This window comes from Oncorhynchus kisutch, linkage group LG21 (assembly GCF_002021735.2).
Source record: "Oncorhynchus kisutch isolate 150728-3 linkage group LG21, Okis_V2, whole genome shotgun sequence".
NCBI lineage: Eukaryota > Metazoa > Chordata > Actinopteri > Salmoniformes > Salmonidae > Oncorhynchus > Oncorhynchus kisutch.
Window position 1 is genome coordinate 15,646,471 of NC_034194.2, and position 22,357 is coordinate 15,668,827.

Here is a 22,357-nt window from a genome sequence, read left to right on the forward strand (position 1 = left end):
TCAGTAGTGTGTGTGGCCTCCACATGCCTGTATGACCTCCCTACAACGTCTGGGCATGCTCCTGATGAGGTGGCGGATGGTCTCCTGAGGGATCTCCTCCCAGACCTGGACTAAAGCATCCGCCAACTCCTGGACAGTCTGTGGTGCAATACTTACTTTCCACCATAATTTGCAAATAAATTCATAAAAAATGTGATTTTCTGTTAAAAAAAAATCATTTTGTCTGTCATAGTTGAAGTGAACCTATGATGAAAATTACAGGCCTCTCTCATCTTTTTAAGTGGGAGAACTTGCACAATTGGTGGCTGACTAAATACTTTTCTGCCCCACTGTATGTATGTATGTATGTATGTATGTATGTATGTATGTATGTATGTATGAATAAGATATGGGAGAGGAGAGGCTAACTCCTACTAGATGACATGGATTGATTTCATGTCATCTAGTTTTTTTTAAACCTACACACCTGTGTCTGATATGGTTTAATAAAGGACTGAGAACAAAGGCACATGTCACACTTCTTTGTCAGTATTGATTTTAGACATACAGTGAGCTCCAAAAGTATTGGGGACAAATTCACTTATATGTGTATTACAGGAGTCAAAAGTTTTTGATCTCATATTCATAGCACACAATGACGACATTCAGCTTGTGACTCTACAAATTTGTCGAATGCATTTGCTGGGTTTTTTTCCGGTTGTGTTTCAGATTATTTTGTGCCCAATGGAAATTAATGGTAAATAATGTATTGTGTCATTTGAGGCAATTTTTATTGTAAATAAGAATAGAATATGTTTGTAAACACTTATTTTGTTGTTGTTTTTTACCCCCTTTTTCTCCCCAATTTCATGATATCCATTTAAGATCTTGTCTTATCTCTGCAACTCCCTCAGGAGAGGCAAAGGTTGAGTCGTGCATCCTCTGAAACATGACCCGCCAAACTGCACTTCTTAACACCCGTCTGCTTAACCAGAAAGCCAGCTGCACCGATGTGTAGGAGGAAACAATGTTCAACTGACAACCAGGGTTCCCTGTTAGCCTGCATGCTCCCGGCCCGCCACAAGTAGTCGCTAGAACCCGATAAGACAAGTAAAGCCCCCCCAGCCAAACCCTCCCCTAACCCGGGCGACAATTGTCCTCCTAATGGAGTCCCGGTCACAGCCAGTTGAAACACAGTCAGGATCAAACCCAGGTCTGTTGTGACGCCTCAAGCACTGTGATGCAGTGTCTTAGACCACTGCGCCACTCAGGAGGGCCGTTTCTAAACACTTCTACATTAATGTGGTTAAAAACATGATTACGGATAATCCTGAATGAATCATGAATAATGATGAGTGATAAAGTTATAGACACACAAATATCATACCCCCAAGACATGCTAACCTCGCACCATTACAACAACAGGGGAGGTTAGCATGTCTTGGGGGAATGATATTTGTGGGTCTGTAACTTTCTCATAATTTAAAGTGACACCAAAATTACACAATACATTATTTACCATTATTTGTAGAGTCCCACGCTGGATGTAGTCATTGTTGCGTGCAATGAATATGGGACCAAAAAACAAACTTTTTACTACTTTAATACACATATAAGTGAATTCGACCCAAAACTTTTGGTCCACTAAAATGGGGGGACTATGTACAAAGTGGTGTAACTTCTAAACGATTCACCTGATATTTATCAAAATACCTTCAAATTAAATATCAGTCGGCACGTTAAACTTATAGTCATTGTATCATTTCAAACCCAAAGTCAGAGCCAAAAACAAACAAAAATGTGTCATTATCTCAGTACTTTTGGAGCTCACTGTATTTATTCTGAAAACAATTGTATTTCTGAAGAGTCAGGTTGAAATATTTGACCGGAAATGATCATTCTAAATGCCCTCCTGAACCAACTGTAGAAGAATGCATACACCATGGGATTAATAGCTGAATTAAAATAGGCAATCCATATAAGTGTTTCAAGCAAAACTGGTGGGGTAGAGTAACTAATAAAAGGATCAATGCAGTTGATGACAAAAAAGGGTGTCCAGAATGATAGAAATACCCCCATAATGATAGCAAGTGTTTTGGTGGCCTTCCTCTGTGATTTACCTACTGAGTTCTGATTGGTTGTACCCCGAATTGAGCGTGCCTGTCTCTGTGCTACTAGGAAAATCTTTAGGTAGATGCTAAGCAACCCTACTCCTGGGATGAAGAATGAGAGCACTGAAGACGCAGTACTCGATGCTTTGTTTTGAAACAAAATACATCCTCCCTCACAGGCAACATTATTATAGTAAAAATCCTCCATGCCCCAAGTACTGAGCTCCAGAAATACTATACCAAACACTACTATAGCAGAACAAGTCCAGATGACCAGCATCATAATCAGAACAAAGTGAACAGTTATTTTAGTTCTATAAAGGAGAGGGCGACACACTGCATAATACCGGTCAATAGAAATAAAACACAAGTTAAGAATGGATGTATTGCTCAACATAACATCAGTGCTGGTTTGGATTTTACAGAATAAATCTCCAAAATACCAGCAGCTTTCCACTGAATATACCATTCTGGGAGGCATCACTAAAATCCCCAAGAGAAGGTCTGACACAGCCAGAGAGAGGATGAGGTAGTTGGTTGGGGTGTGGAGCTGTTTGAAGTGAATGATGGGGATGATTACAAGAAGGTTGCCACACACTGTGAGAACAGACATTGAGCCAAGTAAGAGATAAAGTAATACTCGTATTGTTGGAGGAAAGATTGATCTTTTGCAAGACCCATTCACTGACTCAAAACATAGAAATATATTCTCAACAATATCAGCCTTGCTGAGACTGATTCCTCGTTCCATGGTCGTGGTTGAAAGAATCTTATCTGAAATATGAAAGATACATTATTGTCACATTATTACTATAGATGTAAACATCAATTACAGAATGTTAGTTGGAAAGTAATTACATTTTGGTGGATGATTAAATTAAACAATTCAAATGTATTTTTGTCACTTGATAAAATGTATTTAAATGTTCTTTACTTTTACTTATTCATTGGAAATATTTCCACAAATACCAAAAGGGAAGTGTTTTGCCATTTCAAAAGATGACTAAGTAAATGTTTCTGTTCAATTCAGCATACCTTACCTCTCAGCCATGCAGATGGTGATGTATCACATGTGAATCCTTTTTCTCTGGTCGCAAATGTGATGAAAATGTGAACTTGACTCTTGTGCTTTTGTACCTATAGACTATTACCATAATGATGATCACAATGTAATGTTGACCAATCAAACATTACTACATTCAACGCTACATAAAAGATCTGTAGCAGAGCACTACATTTGATGATGTCATAGTTGTAACCACTCCCTTCAAGAGGATATGATAGTCTCTTTCATCGACCACAAGACCATCCAATCAGTTAGTTCATTACACATTTGACTGTTTTTGCCAAATTGATACAATAATTTGATTTAAGGTGGCTGGATTCAGTACGATTTGCCGATGTTCTGCATTGTAGCCCATTGACATTTAAAAGCAGTGGTCTATTCACAGCATTACCAGGAATTACCTTTACATTTTATGGGCACTACAGCGCAGAATTTCAGAGATAAGGCTTGAATCCAGCACTACCCCACAAGACCAGACTTGTGGTTACACGTAAGAGAAATGACTGATAGGGTTATAATACCTACAGTAACCTCCTCCTCCTCATTCCAAATATTGGTGATCCAAATACACCTGGATCCTGAATGATTTGTTTGCTGATATGGTAGTAGGTTACACAGAATACACAGAACACAGAGACATTTTAATGTGACATCATTGCTCAGCTCTTTCGAGTTACTAGGTACTCATCATGTTCAGGCAAGTGCACAGATAGGGCTCAACCAGTGCCCGAGCAGCTGCTCTTTTGCCCGCTTATGAGAATGTGTCCTTGCAGCTTGGTGGATTTTTTACAATTGTATGAATAATGCAAACGTAATAAATTGTCTCTTTTAATTTTTTATGTAACGAATTGCACATCAAACTAGCTAATTTCACGAGCTCCTGAATCTCAGAAAATGTCCCCTTCACCTGCCCTAAGAGTGCACTCGTCTGACTTGCATGTAGTGGCCACTGGCTGGCGATGCCGGGTGGGGAGACTGGAATGCTGGTAGGAGGCTATTATTGAGTTGAACCTGTGATATGTGTCTCTCACCGTTAGGGACAACAAATGGGCGAAGTCTACTACTTGTTAGTAAGAGGCAGATGTCAGAAGCAGAACAAACTCAAATCATGTAAAACTAGTTGATTTCAACAGCATAGCTAACAGAAGTGTAAAGTAACTATACTGAACAAAAATAAAAACGCAACATATAAAGTGTTGGTCTCATGTTTCATGAGCTGAAATAAAACATCCCAGAAATTTCTTTCAACTTTTGTGCACAAATTTGTTGGCATCCCTGTTTGTGAGCCTTTCTCCGTTGCCAAAATATATCAAGAAGTTGACTAGACTAAACAGCATAATCATTACACAGGTGCACCTTGTGCTGGGGGCAATAAAAAGCCCCTCTAAAATGTGCATTTTTGTCTAACAACAATGCCACAGATGTCTCAATTGTTGGTAATGTGTTTTGAGACAGATGAAAATGAAGTGATATACAGTATCATGTGAAGTATAAAATACGATCTGCAAAAATACTCAGTATCACAGAAAACTTTACAAATGATCAACACAAATCATCTTTATTTCAATAATATCACCTAAGTAGAAACATATTTTCACCATGTCATTTAGACAACATAATTTCTTCAGCTGGAGTTGCAGAGCAATACATAAAAAAAACTGAAAGGATACTACATTCACAGAGATCCTATGAAAATGGATATGACTACATCCACTCGAGGCCACTAATGATGTGTTACCATCTCTGCACCCCATGTACTCTGTGTGTGTGTGTGTGTGTGTGTGTGTGTGTGTGTGTGTGTGTGTGTGTGTGTGTGTATGTATGTATGTATGTATGTATGTATGTATGTATGTATGTATGTATGTATGTATGTATGTATGTATGTATGTATGTATGTATGAATAAGATATGGGAGAGGAGAGGCTAACTCCTACTAGATGACATGGATTGATTTCATGTTTTGGGGCCAACTGGATTATACTTGTTTTTTAAACCTACACACCTGTGTCTGATATGGTTTAATAAAGGACTGAGAACAAAGGCACATGTCACACTTCTTTGTCAGTATTGATTTTAGACATACAGTGAGCTCCAAAGTATTGGGGACAAATTCACTTATATGTGTATTAAAGGAGTCAAAAGTTATGTTTTTGGTCTCATATTCATGGCACGCAATGACTAAATCCAGCATGTGACTCTACACATTTGTTGGATGCATTTGCTGTTTGTTTCGGTTGTGTTTCAGATTATTTTGTGCTCAGTAGAAATTAATGGTAAATAATGTAATGTGTCATTTTGGAGTCACTTTTAGTTGTAAATATGGATAGAATATGTTTCTAAACACACATTTTTTGTTGTTGTATTTAACCCCTTTTTCACCCCAATTTCAAAATATCCAATTATGATCTTGTTTCATCGCTGCACTCCCCAATGGGCTTGGGAGTGGCAAAGGTTGAGTCATGCATCCTCCGAAACATGACACGTGCATCAATGTGTCGAAGGAAACGGCATTCAACTGACGACCTAAGTCAGCCTGCATGCTCCCGGCCCGCCACAAGAAGTGGCTAGAGCACGATGAGCCAAGTAAAGCCCACCTGGCCAAACCCTCCTTTAACCCGGGACGACGCCGGGCCAAATGTGCGCCGCCCTATGTGAATCCCTGTCACTGCCGGTTGTGACACAGCCTGGGATCAAACCCGGGTCTGTAGTGATGCCTCAAGCACTGCAATTCAGTGCCTTTGCCCCCTGCTCCACTCAGGAGAACCATTTCTAAACCCTCCTACCTTAATATGGATGCTACCATGATTACAGATAATCCTGAATGAATCGTGAATAATGATGAGTGAGAAAGTTACAGACTCTCAAATATCATACCCCCAAGACATGCTAACTTCGCACCATTACAATAACAGGAGAGGTTAGCATGTGTTGGGTGTATGATATTTGTGCGTCTATAGCTTTCTCATTCATAATTTTTCACGATTCATTCAGGATTATCCATAATCATGGTAGCATCCTCATTAATGTTGAAGTGTTCTATTCTTATTTCCTGTAAAAGGGACTCCAAAATTACACAATACATTATTTACCATTAATTTCTATTGATAAGAGTGTGTAGAGTCCCAAGCTGGATGTAGTCACTGTTGCGTGCAATGAATGTGGGACAAAAAAACGTACTTTTTACTCATTTAATACACATATAAGTGAATTCGTCCCAATACTTTGGTCCCCTAAAATGGGACTATGTACAAAAGACAATGTACAAAAGTGTAATACCTTCAAATGAAATCTGTCAGTCTGCACTTTAACCTCATAGTCATTGTATCAATTAAAACCCAAAGTGCTGGAGTACAGAGCCAAAACAACAAGAAATGTTTCTCTGTCTCAGTACTTTTGGAGCTCACTGTATTTATTCTGAAAACAATTGTATTTCTGAAGAGTCAGGTTGAAATATTTGACCAGAAATTATAATTCTAAATGCCCTCCTGAACCAACTGTAGAAGAATGCATACACCATGGGATTAATAGTTGAATTCAAATAGCCAATCCATATAAGTGTTTCAAACAAAACTGGTGGGGTAGAGTAACTAATAAAAGGATCAATGCAGTTGATGACAAAAAAGGGTGTCCAGAATGATAGAAATACCCCCATAATGATAGCAAGTGTTTTGGTGGCCTTCCTCTGTGATTTACCTACTGAGTTCTGATTGGTTGTACCCTGAATTGAGCGTGCCTGTCTCTGTGCTATTAGGAAAATCTTTAGGTAGATGCTAAGCATCCCGACTCCTGGGATGTAGAATGAGATCACCGAAGCCACAATACTCGACACTTTGTTTTGAAACAAAATACATCCTCCCTCACAGGCAACATTATTATAGTAAAAATCCTCAATGCCCCAAATATTGAGCTCCAGAAATATCATACAAAACCCTACTACGGCAGAAACCGTCCAGGTGACCAGCATCATAATCAGAACAACATGAACAGTTATTTTAGTTCTATAAAGGAGAGGGTGACACACTGCATAATACCGGTCAATAGAAATAAAACACAAGTTAAGAATGGATGTATTGCACAACATAACATCAGTGCTGGTGTAGATTTTACAGAATAAATCTCCAAAATACCAGCAGCTTTCCACTGAGTATACCATTCTGGGAGGCATCACTAAAACCCCCAAGAGGAGGTCTGACACAGCCAGAGAGAGGATGAGGTAGTTGGTTGGGGTGTGGAGCTGTTTGAAGTGAATGATGGGGATGATTACAAGAAGGTTGCCACACACTGTGAGAACAGACATTGAGCCAAGTAAGAGATAAAGTAATACTCGTATTGTTGGAGGAAAGATTGATCTTTTGCAAGACCCATTCACTGACTCAAAACATAGAAATATATTCTCAACAATATCAGCCTTGCTGAGACTGATTCCTCGTTCCATGGTCGTGGTTGAAAGAATCTTATCTGAAATATGAAAGATACATTATTGTCACATTATTACTATAGACGTAAACATCAATTACAGAATATTAGTTGGAAATTATTACATTATGTTGGGTGATTTAATTAAACAAATTCAAGTACTGTATTTTTGTCACTTGATAAAATGTATTAAAATGTATTAAAATTACTTTTGCATATTCGTTGGAAACATTACTACAAATACCGAAAGGGAAGTGTTTTGCCATTTCAAAAGATAGTTAATAAATGTTTCTGTTCAATTCAGCATACCTTACCTCTCAGCCATGCAGATGGTGATGTATCACATGTAAACCATTTTTCTCTGGTCGCAATGTGATGCAAATGTGAACTTGACTCTTGTGCTTTTGTACCTGTAGTCTATTACCATAATGATGATCACAATATAACGTTGACCAATCAGACATTACTACGTTCCACTCTACATAAAAAATCTGTAGCAGAGCACTAAAGTTAATGATGTCAGAGTTGTAACCACTCCCTTCAAGAGGATATGATAGTCTCTTTCATCAGCCACAAGGCCATCCAATCAGTTAGATCGTTACACATTTGACTGTTTTTGCCAATTTGCTACAATAATTGGATTTAAGGTGCTGGATTCAATCCGTATTGCCAAAGTTCCGCATTGTTCCCCAATTGACATTTAAAAGCAGTGGTCTATTCACAGCATTATGAGTAATTACCATTACATTTTAAGCGCACTACAGTGCAGAATTTCAGAGATAAGGCTTGAATCCAGCAATTACCCCACAAGACCAGACTTATTTATTTATTTACCTTTATTTAACCAGGTAGGCAAGTTGAGAACAAGTTCTCATTTACAATTGCGACCTGGCCAAGATAAAGCAAAGCAGTTCGACAGATACAACGACACAGAGTTACACATGGAGTAAAACAAACATACAGTCAATAATACAGTATAAACAAGTCTATATACAATGTGAGCAAATGAGGTGAGAAGGGAGGTAAAGGCAAAAAAGGCCATGATGGCAAAGTAAATACAATATAGCAAGTAAAATACTGGAATGGTAGTTTTGCAATGGAAGAATGTGCAAAGTAGAAATAAAAATAATGGGGTGCAAAGGAGCAAAATAAATAAATAAATTAAAATTAAATACAGTTGGGAAAGAGGTAGTTGTTTGGGCTAAATTATAGGTGGGCTATGTACAGGTGCAGTAATCTGTGAGCTGCTCTGACAGTTGGTGCTTAAAGCTAGTGAGGGAGATAAGTGTTTCCAGTTTCAGAGATTTTTGTAGTTCGTTCCAGTCATTGGCAGCAGAGAACTGGAAGGAGAGGCGGCCAAAGAAAGAATTGGTTTTGGGGGTGACTAGAGAGATATACCTGCTGGAGCGTGTGCTACAGGTGGGAGATGCTATGGTGACCAGCGAGCTGAGATAAGGGGGGACTTTACCTAGCAGGGTCTTGTAGATGACATGGAGCCAGTGGGTTTGGCGACGAGTATGAAGCGAGGGCCAGCCAACGAGAGCTTACAGGTCGCAATGGTGGGTAGTGTATGGGGCTTTGGTGATAAAACGGATTGCACTGTGATAGACTGCATCCAATTTGTTGAGTAGGGTATTGGAGGCTATTTTGTAAATGACATCGCCAAAGTCGAGGATTGGTAGGATGGTCAGTTTTACAAGGGTATGTTTGGCAGCATGAGTGAAGGATGCTTTGTTGCGAGATAGGAAGCCAATTCTAGATTTAACTTTGGATTGGAGATGTTTGATATGGGTCTGGAAGGAGAGTTTACAGTCTAACCAGACACCTAAGTATTTGTAGTTGTCCACGTATTCTAAGTCAGAGCCGTCCAGAGTAGTGATGTTGGACAGGCGGGTAGGTGCAGGTAGCGATCGGTTGAAGAGCATGCATTTAGTTTTACTTGTATTTAAGAGCAATTGGAGGCCACGGAAGGAGAGTTGTATGGCATTGAAGCTTGCCTGGAGGGTTGTTAACACAGTGTCCAAAGAAGGGCCGGAAGTATACAGAATGGTGTCGTCTGCGTAGAGGTGGATCAGGGACTCACCAGCAGCAAGAGCGACCTCATTGATGTATACAGAGAAGAGAGTCGGTCCAAGAATTGAACCCTGTGGCACCCCCATAGAGACTGCCAGAGGTCCGGACAGCAGACCCTCCGATTTGACACACTGAACTCTATCAGAGAAGTAGTTGGTGAACCAGGCGAGGCAATCATTTGAGAAACCAAGGCTGTCGAGTCTGCCGATGAGGATATGGTGATTGACAGAGTCGAAAGCCTTGGCCAGATCAATGAATACGGCTGCACAGTAATGTTTCTTATCGATGGCGGTTAAGATATCGTTTAGGACCTTGAGCGTGGCTGAGGTGCACCCATGACCAGCTCTGAAACCGGATTGCATAGCAGAGAAGGTATGGTGAGATTCGAAATGGTCGGTAATCTGTTTGTTGACTTGGCTTTCGAAGACCTTAGAAAGGCACGGTAGGATAGATATAGGTCTGTAGCAGTTTGGGTCAAGAGTGTCCCCCCCTATGAAGAGGGGGATGACCGCAGCTGCTTTCCAATCTTTGGGAATCTCAGACGACACGAAAGAGAGGTTGAACAGGCTAGTAATAGGGGTGGCAACAATTTCGGCAGATAATTTTAGAAAGAAAGGGTCCAGATTGTCTAGCCCGGCTGATTTGTAGGGGTCCAGATTTTGCAGCTCTTTCAGAACATCAGCTGAATGGATTTGGGAGAAGGAGAAATGGGGAAGGCTTGGGCGAGTTGCTGTTGGGGGTGCAGTGCTGTTGTCCGGGGTAGGAGTAGCCAGGTGGAAAGCATGGCCAGCCGTAGAAAAATGCTTATTGAAATTCTCAATTATGGTTGATTTATCAGTGGTGACAGTGTTTCCTATCTTCAGTGCAGTGGGCAGCTGGGAGGAGGTGTTCTTATTCTCCATGGACTTTACAGTGTCCCAGAACTTTTTTGAGTTAGTGTTGCAGGAAGCAAATTTCTGCTTGAAAAAGCTAGCCTTGGCTTTTCTAACTGCCTGTGTATAATGATTTCTAGCTTCCCTGAACAGCTGCATATCACGGGGGCTGTTCGATGCTAATGCAGAACGCCATAGGATGTTTTTGTGTTGGTTAAGGGCAGTCAGGTCTGGGGAGAACCAAGGGCTATATCTGTTCCTGGTTCTAAATTTCTTAAATGGGGCATGTTTATTTAAGATGGTTAGGAAGGCATTTAAAAAAAATATCCAGGCATCCTCTACTGACGGGATGAGATCAATATCCTTCCAGGATACCCCGGCCAGGTCGATTAGAAAGGCCTGCTCGCAGAAGTGTTTCAGGGAGCATTTTACAGTGATGAGTGGAGGTCGTTTGACCGCTGACCCATTACGGATGCAGGCAATGAGGCAGTGATCGCTGAGATCTTGGTTGAAGACAGCAGAGGTGTATTTAGAGGGGAAGTTGGTTAGGATGATATCTATGAGGGTGCCCGTGTTTAAGGTTTTGGGGAGGTACCTGGTAGGTTCATTGATTATTTGTGTGAGATTGAGGGCATCAAGTTTAGATTGTAGGATGGCTGGGGTGTTAAGCATGTTCCAGTTTAGGTCGCCTAGCAGCACGAACTCTGAAGATAGATGGGGGGCAATCAGTTCACATATGGTGTCCAGAGCACAGCTGGGGGCAGAGGGTGGTCTATAGCAGGCGGCAACGGTGAGAGACTTGTTTTTAGAGAGGTGGATTTTTAAAAGTAGAAGTTCAAATTGTTTGGGTACAGACCTGGATAGTAGGACAGAACTCTGCAGGCTATCTTTGCAGTAGATTGCAACACCGCCCCCTTTGGCAGTTCTATCTTGTCTGAAAATGTTGTAGTTTGGAATTAAAATGTCTGAGTTTTTGGTGGTCTTCCTAAGCCAGGATTCAGACACAGCTAGAACATCCGGGTTGGCAGAGTGTGCTAAAGCAGTGAATAGAACAAACTTAGGGAGGAGGCTTCTAATGTTAACATGCATGAAACCAAGGCTATTACGGTTACAGAAGTCGTCAAAAGAGAGCGCCTGGGGAATAGGAGTGGAGCTAGGCACTGCAGGGCCTGGATTCACCTCTACATCGCCAGAGGAACATAGGAGGAGTAGAATAAGGGTACGGCTAAAAGCTATGAGAATTGGTCGTCTAGAACGTCTGGAACATAGAGTAAAAGGAGGTTTCTGGGGGCGATAAAATAGCATCAAGGTATAATGTACAGACAAATGTATGGTAGGATGTGAATACAGTGGAGGTAAACCTAGGTATTGAGTGATGAAGAGAGAGATATTGTCTCTAGAAACATCGTTGAAACCAGGAGATGTCATTGCATGTGTGGGTGGTGGAACTAATAGGTTGGATAAGGTATAGTGAGCAGGACTAGAGGCTCTACAGTGAAATAAGCCAATAAACACTAACCAGAACAGAAATGGACAAGACATATTGACATTAAGGAGAGGCATGCTTAGTCGAGTGATCAAAAGGGTCCGGTGAGTGGAGAGGTTGGTTGGTGATTTAGACAGCTAGCCAGGGCATCGGTAGCAAGCTAGCATAGGATGGAGGTCTGTTGTTAGCCACCTCCTGCGCTCCGTCAGTAGATTAGTGGGGTTCCGTGTGGTAGAGGGGATCAATCCAAATCACACAACAACAAAAATAAAAACAATAGATATAGTTATAGAGGCCCAAGAAGAAAACATAATAATAATAATAATTTAAAAAAAAATAATAATAATAAAAAATAAAAATAAAAAAATAAAACCAAAAAAAAGATTCAAAAGTGTTAAGAAAAAATATAAATAAAAAATTAAAGGAAAAACAATAAGAAAAAATAAAAAAAATTGTCCGATTGTCTGTTTAAATAGCAGCCGGTAAGACAGCTAACGGTTAGCAGGCCGCAGATGGGCGTTCAGGTAACGTCGCGACGGAGGAGCCAGCCGAATAACTCCTTCGGGTAGATAACGTCGGCAGTCCAGTTGTGAAGGCCCGGTGGGGCTCCGCGAAGGCAGCAAAACGGGTCCGGATAGGCGACTGCAGCCCAGGTGCGATTGATGGAACTCAGGAGTGATTGACGGAGCTTGCTAGCTCCGGAACAATTGATGTATGCTCCGGAATCGACGAAGGCCGATAGTCACACGGATAGCAGCTAGCTAGCTGTGAGATCCGGGCATGAATGTCCAGAGAGCAGTCGAAATCCAGGGATATGGAGAGAAAGATTGGTCCGGTATGCTCCGCTCCGAGCCGCGCTGCGCCGTACAGAACTGGCGATAGACTTTCGAGCCAAAGGATAGCCGATGACCACAAACCGTGGTTAGCTGAACACCAACGACTTGCCAGTAAAGGAGCCAACTAGCTTCTGAACTAGCTTCTGGATTAGCTACTGGCTAGTTTCAGGCCAGCCTCCTGGAGTTTCTGGCTAGCTTCTTGGAGGATTACAGATCTGAGGTAAATAATACTTTTTTATAAATATACATTGGTGAGGCGGGTTGCAGGAGAGTGTTTTGAAGATGAGTTGATGGAAAATAAAAATAAAATGTATGTGAAAAAGTTGTAAATATATATATATACAGGACACGACAAGACGAGGACAAAAGACGTCTGAACTGCTATGCCACCTTGGAGATCTTGTGTAACTTGTGGTTACACGTAAGAGAAATGACTGATAGGGTTATAATACCTACAGTAACCTCCTCCTCATTCCAAATATTGGTGATCCAAATGCACCTGGATCCTGAATGATTTGTTTGCTGATATGGTAGTAGGTTACACAGAATACACAGAACACAGAGCCATTTTAATGTGACATCATTGCTCAGCTCTTTCGAGTTACTAGGTACTCGTCATGTTCAGGCAAGTGCACAGATAGAGCTCAACCAGGGCCCGAGCAGCTGCTCTCTAAAAAAAATAATTCTCCCCAATTTCGTTGTTTAGTAGCTACTAATTGTTTACTAGCTACTATCTTGTCTCATTGCTACAACTCCCGTACGGGCTCGGGAGAGACGAAGGTTGAGAGTCATGTGTCCTCCGATACTCAACCCAACCAAGCCGCACTGCTTCTTAACAGAGTGTGCATCCAACCCGGAAGCCAGCCGCACCAATGTGTCGGAGGAAACACTGTGCACCTGGCAACCCTGGTTAGCGCGCACTGTGCCCGGCCCGCGATGAGACAAGGATTTCCCTACCGGCCAAACCCTCCCTAACCCGGAGGGTGCTAGGCCAATTGTGCGTCGCCACACGGATCTCCCGGTCGCGAACCCAGTGTCTCTGGTGGCACAGCTGGCGCCCTTAACCACTGCGCCACCCGGGAGGCCTGAGCAGCTGCTCTTTTGCCCGCTTATGAAAATGTGTCCTTGCAGCTTGGTGGATTTTTTACAATTGTATGAATAATGCAAACGTAATAAATGGTCTCTTTTCATTTTTAATGCAATGGATTGCACATCAAACTAGCTAATTTCATGTGCTCCCGAATCTCAGAAAATGTCCCCTTCACTTGCCCTAAGAGTGCACTCGTCTGACTTGCATGTAGTGGCCACTGGCTGAACCTGCCGGATGGGGAGACTTGAATGCTGGAAGGAGGCTATTATTGAGTTGAATCTGTCATATGTGTCTCTCGCTGTTATGGACATAGAGTGGGCTAATTCTACTACTTGTTAGTAAGAGGCAGATGTCAGACGCAGAACAAACTCAAATCAAGTACAGCGAGTTTGTTTCAACAGCACAGCTAACAGAAGTGTAAAGTAACTATACTGAACAAAAATATAACTCCAGCCACTTTAATAATGGGAATTGATGAAAAATATATCACTAGCCACTTTAAACAATGCTACTTAATATAATGTTTACATACCCTACATTATTAATCTCATATGTATATGTATATACTGTACTCTATATCATCTACTGCATCTTTATGTAATACATGTATCACTAGCCACTTTAAACTATACCACTTTGTTTACATACACTACATTACTCATCTCATATGTATATACTGTACTCGATACCATCTACTGCATCTTGCCTATGCCGCTCTGTACCATCACTCATTCATATATCTTTATGTACATATTCTTTATCCCTTTACACTTGTGTGTATAAGGTAGTAGTTTTGGAATTATTAGTTAGATTACTCGTTGGTTATTACTGCATTGTCGGAACTAGAAGCACAAGCATTTCGCTACACTCGCATTAACATCTGCTAACCATGTGTATGTGACAAATACATTTGATTTGATTTGCTGGGGACAATAAAATGCCACTCTAAAATGTGAATTTATGTCACACAACACAATGCCACAGATGTCTCAAGTTTAGAGGGAGAGTGAAATTGGAATTCTGACTGCAGGAATCTACACCAGAGCTGTTGCCAGAGAATGTAATGTTCATTACTCTACCATAAGCCACCTCCAACGTCATTTGAAAGAATTTGGCGGTACGTCCAACTTCAGACCACGTGCAACTTTGCCTGCCCAATACCTCCACATCTGGCTTCTTCACCTGCAGGATTGTCTGAGACCAGCCACCCAGACAACTGATAAAACTGTGGGTTTGCACAAGCAAAGAATTTCTGCAGAAAACTGTCTCATGGAAGCTCATCTTCGTGCTCTTCACCAGGGTCTTGACCTGACTGCAGTTCGGCATCGTAACCAACTTCAGTGGGCAAATGCTCACCTTTGATGGCCACTGGCACGCTGGAGAAGTGTGCTCTTCACCGATGAATCCCAGTTTCAACTGTATCTTTGTAGATGGCAGACAGTGTGCATGGCGTCGGGTGGGTGAGAGGTTTGCTGATATCAACATTGTGAACACAGTGCCACATGGTGGCGGTGGGGTTATGGTATGGGCAGACATAAGCTACGGACAACAAACACAATTGCATTTTATCAATGGCAATTTTAATGCACAGAGCTATCGTGACGAGATCTGTACACAAATCCTGTAAGTTTAAAACCTCCCAGTTCTGTCATTGCCTGCATATTCACCGGACATGTCACCTATTGGATCATGTTTGGGGTGCTCTAGATTGACGTGTACGACAGAGTGTTCCAGTTCCCGCCAATGTCCAGCAACTTGCACGGCCATTGAAGAGGAGTAGGACAAAATGCCACAGGCCACAATCAACAGCCTGATCAACTTTATGCGATGGAGATGTGTCTCGCTGCATGAGGCAATATGGTGGTCACACCAGATACTGACTGGTTTTCTGATCCACTCCCCTACCTTTTTCTTTAAGGTATTGTGATCAACAGATGAATATCTTTATTTCCAGTAATTTCCTTGTGAGCTGTTACGCAGTAAAAAATATTTGAAATTGTTTCATTTTACATTTATATTTTTGTTCAGTGGAATTACAACTACTTTTCTGAGTACTTAAAAAATGTATTTTTAAAAGTCAGTCATTTTTCTCTTACTTGAGTAAAAGTGTATTAAAGTAACAATATTTCTACTTGAGTAGGATATTTCAATACTCTTTCCACACCTGGTGAGTGAAAGAGGTGGTTTGTGAGTAAGGGAGTGAGTGAAGGAAGGAAAGAGTGTGAATGGGTGAGTGAATGTCAGTCGGTCCCATGGACAAGTAACTTTTGGTTAAGGTATGTAACCCCGGTTCTCTGTAGCAGATGGGACATGCCCTCTCTAGCGTGTCATAAGTTGAATCCTTATTCAATCATGGCTAACAGACCAATCATAGCTTTGTGGATGTACACCCCACGTGTCTATATAGAACCACGCAATGCTCTGATCTCCTCATTCTAAGAAATACCTCTTACACGAGTCTTGCAAGAGGGGCAATCTAGTGAGATGTCTCCCTCCTCTCCTTCAGAGAACCGCGGTTACATACCGTTAACCAAAGTTCTCTTCTAGTTGACCCGGTTCGACATCTCACTACGGCACACCCCGATTGCCAATAGCCCATTTCTTGAGAAGTCTGTTGTGGTACATGGTAATATGCCTAATCCATCATACACAGCTCTAGTGCCGAGGACTGTGTGCGCCACAGAATGCAAAGTGACACCCAAACGATAGAACCTCACAAAGGTGTAAGGGGAAACCCAACTAGCTGCCTCACAAATCTCCAAGATGGAGATGGCCCTGAACAGTGAGATGTCGAACCGGGTCAACTTAGAAGAGAACTTTGGTTATATCCTTCCCGTTTGGCCCTGTCCGGGGGTATCGTCGGATGGGGCCACAGTGTCTCCTGACCCCTCCTGTCTCAGCCTCCAGTATTTATGCTGCAGTAGTTTGTGTCGGGGGGCTAGGGTCAGTTTGTTATATCTGGAGTACTTCTCCTGTCCTATCCGGTGTCCTGTGAATTTAAGTATGCTCTCTGTAATTCTCTCTTTCTTTCTCTCTCTCAGAGGACCTGAGCCCTAGGACCATGCCTCAGGACTACCTGGCATGATGACTCCTTGCTGTCCCCAGTCCACCTGGCCGCGCTGCTGCTCCAGTTTCAACTATTCTGCCTGTGATTATTATTATTTGACCATGCTGGTCATTTATGAACATTTGAACATCTTGGCCATGTTCTGTTATAATTTCCACCCAGCACAGCCAGAAGAGGACTGGCCACCCCACATAGCCTGGTTCCTCTATAGATTTCTTCCTAGGTTTTGGCCTTTCTATGGAGTTTTTCCTAGCCACCGTGCTTCTACACCTGCATTGCTTGCTGTTTGGGGTTTTAGGCTGGGTTTCTGTACAGCACTTTGAGATATCAGCTGATGTACGAAGGGCTATATAAATAAATTTGATTTGATCAGTGACCATGACGTAGCAATTCCTCTAGTGGAATGTGTCCGGACACCCAGGGGAGACTGCAATCTCCTAAAACTGTATGCCTTGACAAACCCCTACCCCGAGCAGGGTTGGAAAAGCAAACAAACAGTTGGTCACACCCCCGGAAAGGCCTAGTCCTGTCCATGTAGATGTGCAGGGCGCATTTTAGTCACAACGTGTTCAGGCGCAGCTTCTCTGGGGAAGAGAACGGCAGAGGGTGGAAATGGAAGAGGTCAGTGGCTAGAACACTATAAGTCTTAGGAATGACTTTAGGAACTAGCGCTGGGTTAGAACATATCATAATCTTGGAGTAGTTGGGGACAAACTGAGTACATGAAGGATGAACTGAGAGTTCATAAAGGTCACCAATGCAGTTGGCCTTGGCAACAAGGCCGTCTTATAAGACAGAATCTTAAGCTCCACCTTCTCCAGGGGTTCAAAGCAAGGCTATTATAGTGTTGGGATTTCATTTTTTTCAGTATAACCTTTCAAAAAACATTTTACACACATCATATATAACTTTTACATGTGAATAAAACAGTAAATACAATATGCTCCAAGCATACATACGATATGCTACAGTAGAAACAACAACATGATAAACAGAAAATAAGGCACGTACTTTGATAGGAACACACACACGTCCAAAGTTATTATTTGTAAGGAAAACAACAATGAAGGCAATGCGGGCGCCAGCCAGAAAATGTGCCAGGGGGAATAAGTTTATGCAAGGCCTGCTCTGACTAGAGATGCGCAATTGTCTTCAAACTTGATCTGGGGAAACACTGGGGAAGTGCTTAGGCTCCCGTCGAAGAGAGAAGTTTGTCAGGCTCAGTAAAGCCTCAAAGATAAACTGTTTGCAAAAGTTAAATGGGCTACTTCTTATGTGAATTAATGAGGAGGCGGAACACATCTCAATTCAAACAGTTGTTAGAAAATTAAACTTGTTAGAAAATAATTTGAAATTGAGTTGAATAAGTTTAAATATAGCCTATAGATAATTTGCAGCCAGCGTACCTTGGTTTGAGTGCAGAGCGGGTTAACTGTCCTGTTGCATAACAATCAAATTTTGGAACAGTCACTGCATTCTGACATCACACACATAAAACACTCACGCTGGGGTGACTATTAGAGATATTTGCAACTCACATGTGAAAAGGTTCATTCAGTTTCGGTTTGTTTTCAGACTTGATTTACTCGTTTTTATTTAGTTTCTGTATAATAAAAACATTTTAATTTGCTTTTACATTTTTTTGTTTCAGTTTCAGGGTTAGGGCCAGAAAGTAGCCTATGCATGGGAGGCTTGGAGACATTTATGTGTTGTCCCGGATCTGTTTTACCTGTCTTTCTCTCCAGGTGTCGCCCATCTTCCCTGTCATCCCCTGTGTATTTATACCTGTGTTCTCTGTTTGTCTGTCGCCAGTTTGTCTCGTCAAGCCGACCAGTGTGTTTTCTATACTCCTGTTTTTCTTGAGCCCATTTTCTAGTTATTCCTGTTTTGATCATTCTGCCTGCCCTGACCCTGCCTGCCGTTCTGTACCTTTTACACTGCCCTGGATTACTGACCACTGCCTGCCCTGACACTGAGCCTGCCTGACGCTCTGTACCTGTAACGGCTGTCATCGGTGGAAGAAGGAGAGGACCAAAGCGCAGCATGGTTAGTGTTCATCTTATTTAATAATAATCAAAATCTGAACACTGAATAACAAAAACAACAAAGAAACAACCGAAACAGTTCTGTCTGGTGCAGACACACAAAGACTGAAAATAACCACCCGGGAGACTCCGACAGCGCCGGACAGGCGGGAGACTCCGGCAGCACCGCAGTGACAGGCGGCTCTGGCAGCTCCTGGCTGACTGACGGCTCTGGCAGCTCTTGGCTGACTGACGGCTCTGGCAGCTCCTGGCTGACTGACGGCTCTGGCAGATCCTGGCTGACTGACGGCTCTGGCAGCTCTGGCTGACTGACGGCTCTGGCAGCTCCTGGCTGACTGACGGCTCTGGCAGCTCCTGGCTGACTGACGGCTCTGGCAGCTCCTGGCTGACTGACGGCTCTGGCAGCTCCTGGCTGACTGACGGCTCTGGCAGCTCCTGGCTGACTGACGGCTCTGGCAGCTCCTGGCTGACTGACGGCTCAGGACAGACGGGAGACTCTGGCAGCTCAGGACAGACGGGAGACTCTGGCAGCTCAGGACAGACGGGAGACTCTGGCAGCTCAGGACAGACGGGAGACTCTGGCAGCTCAGGACAGACGGGAGACTCTGGCAGCTCAGGACAGAAGGGAGACTCTGGCAGCGCTGGAGAGGAGGAAGGCTCTGGCAGTGCTGGACAGGCGGGAGCACCTGTAGGAAGGAGACGGAGAGACAGCCTGGTGTGGGGGGCTGCCACCGGAGGGCTGGTGCGTGGAGGTGGCACCGGATAGACCGGACCGTGAAGGCACACTGGAGGTCTCGAGCACCGAGCCTGCCCAACCCTACCTGGCTGAATGCTCCCCATAGCCAGGCCAGTGCGGCGAGATGGAATAGCCCGCACTGGACTGTGCTAGCGAACCGGGGACACCATACGTAAGGCTGATGCCATGTACACCGGCCCGGGGAGACGCACTGGAGACCAGATGCGCTGAGCCGGCTTCATGGCACCTGGCTCGATGCCCACTCTAGCCCGGCCGATACGAGGCGCTGCAATGTACCGCACCGGGCTATGCACACGCACCCGGGACACCGTGCGCCTCACGGCATAACACAGTGCCTGCCCGGTCCCTCTCTCTCTCCACGGTAAGCACGGGGAGTTGGCGCAGGTCTCCTACCTGACTTCGCCACACTCCCCGTGTTCCCCCCCAATACATTTTTGGGGCTGCCTCTCGGGCTTCCTTGCCCGCCGTGTTCCCTAAAAGCGCTGGCTCCCTTTAGCTGCTGCCTGCGCTCTCCTGGCTGCCTCCACCTGTTCCCATGTGAGGCGATCCCTTCCAGCCACGATCTCCTCCCATGTGTAGCAACCCTTGCCATCCAGAATGTCCTCCCATGTCCATTCCTCCTTATAGCGCTGCTCCTGCTGCTGCCTGTCACCAAGCTGCTTGGTCCTTTTTTTGGTGGGTGGTTCTGTAACGGCTGTCATCGGTGGAAGAAGGAGAGGACCAAAGCGTTGTGTGGTTAGTGTTCATCTTATTTAATAATAAACAAAAACTGAACACTGAATAACAAAAACAACAAAGAAACAACCGAAACAGTTCTGTCTGGTGCAGACACACAAAGACTGAAAATAACCACCCACAAAACACAATAGAAAACAGGCTACCTAAATATGGTTCTCAATCAGGGACAACGATAGACAGCTGCCTCTGAGAACCATATCAGGCCAAACACAGAAATAGAAAATCATAGAAAAACTAACATAGACAACCCACCCAACTCACGTCCTGACCATACTAAAACAAAAGACAAAACAAAGGAACTAAGGTCAGAACGTGACAGTACCTTACAGACTCAGCTCTGGAATATTGACATCTGCCTGCCCTTGACCTGTTGTTTGCCTGCCCCCTGTTTTATTAATAAATATATATTTTTCGAACTGTCTGCATCTGGGTCCTATCCTAGTCGTGATATGTAAACTCAGCAAGAAAAGAAACGTCCCTTTTTCAGGACACTGTCTTTCAAAGATATTTTGTAAAAATCCACAGATCTTCATTGTAAAGGGATTAAATACTGTTTCCCTGGCTTGTTCAATGAACAATTAATGAACATGGAACTGTCATTAAGACACTAACTGCTTACAGACGGAAGGAATCAGTGGCTAACTACAAGCATTGCAAAGCAATCACTACCCTGCTATTCAGTGGAGTGGCTGTGTGGTCCCAGATCTAGGATTAAGGGTCACTTTTCCAAGTTCAAAATTATAAACATTCAACATTGGCCATGCTGTCAATGAAGCATGATTTGTGCAGCGCCCAAAACAACTGTTAACTCGGAACAGGGAAATCTCAGACTTCAGAGAATTCAAGACAACTGAGAAAAAGAGCTCAGACTGGGAAAATAGGTTTTGAATGGTCATCCACTACTGTTAGTAGCCCATGTGCTTCGCCCTAAGAATTTGGTCTATTTTCCCCTCTTAATTTTGCCTACTGTTCTGACTTGGTGCTGCATATACATTTTTACGAGAAATGTAATCATCGAATATTGTAATTTTCTTTCCCCCCACCAAGATTTACATGCTAAAATCACCACTGTGCATTTCATCAATAATAATTTTGTCATCTTCATGTTTTTTCTGGATGATAAAATCAATTTACAAACTAGTACTTACTTCCTACATTTGCGGTAATCTGGTACAAAATGCGCAAGGAGGCCAGAGGAAAGGCAACCTCGATGTGTGCCTTTCTCCTGCCATTCAAGCTCAAAGCAAAGCATTGACATGACTTGCTCATGCGTGTTTCTACCTTATACTGCCAGCTAACGGATGCCGAAAGGAAGACAGAGAGATCCGCTGCCTTTCATCTTTCAACATTTCCCATTCATTTGTCCCATTCAAAGTAATGGGATAGACAAAGTAATGGGATAGGCAGAGCGATAGAGTTTGCTTCTGAGATTGAACATCAGCATGTACAATGCCAAGGTAAAGAGAACCGTGAGATTTTGAAAGACCTAGCTAATAAATGCTACATCATGCTAGCTAATAAATGCTACATCATGCTACCTAGGTTAACAAGAGTTGACATTTCGTGGCAATGATGAGAGTGCCAGCTCATCAAAGTCACAGGGGAAAATATGTGGAACTATTACATGCCTTTGCTAAAATAAATGAACAGTTATCAACCCATTTAGAGACTGTCGCTGTGTTTGCTCTTTGCCTCATGGCCTATGATGGAATTTTCAATGAAACTTTCAAGCTTTTTCCTTTCTGCTGAACAAAGTGATGGATATGGGTTTCTGCCATATCTGTATCAGCGACACAATGAAAGCACTGGAACGGCAGCGAC

At 42.9% G+C, this 22,357-nt stretch overlaps 2 protein-coding genes across 2 annotated transcripts; both read right to left on the reverse strand.

Moving 5' to 3' along the window:
* Positions 1–1,815: 1,815 nt before the first annotated feature.
* On the reverse strand, positions 1,816–2,853 carry LOC116356168 (trace amine-associated receptor 1-like). Its single transcript, XM_031800154.1, has one exon. The coding sequence runs from the start codon at positions 2,839–2,841 to the stop codon at positions 1,816–1,818; it is 1,026 nt and encodes a 341-aa protein (XP_031656014.1). The 5' UTR covers positions 2,842–2,853.
* Positions 2,854–6,277: 3,424 nt separating this feature from the next.
* On the reverse strand, positions 6,278–7,603 carry LOC109887897 (trace amine-associated receptor 1-like). The gene has a single exon (XM_020479156.2). It carries the CDS (start codon positions 7,589–7,591, stop codon positions 6,566–6,568), a length of 1,026 nt encoding a protein of 341 aa, XP_020334745.2. The 5' UTR covers positions 7,592–7,603; the 3' UTR covers positions 6,278–6,565.
* Between the last annotated feature and the right edge of the window lie 14,754 nt (positions 7,604–22,357).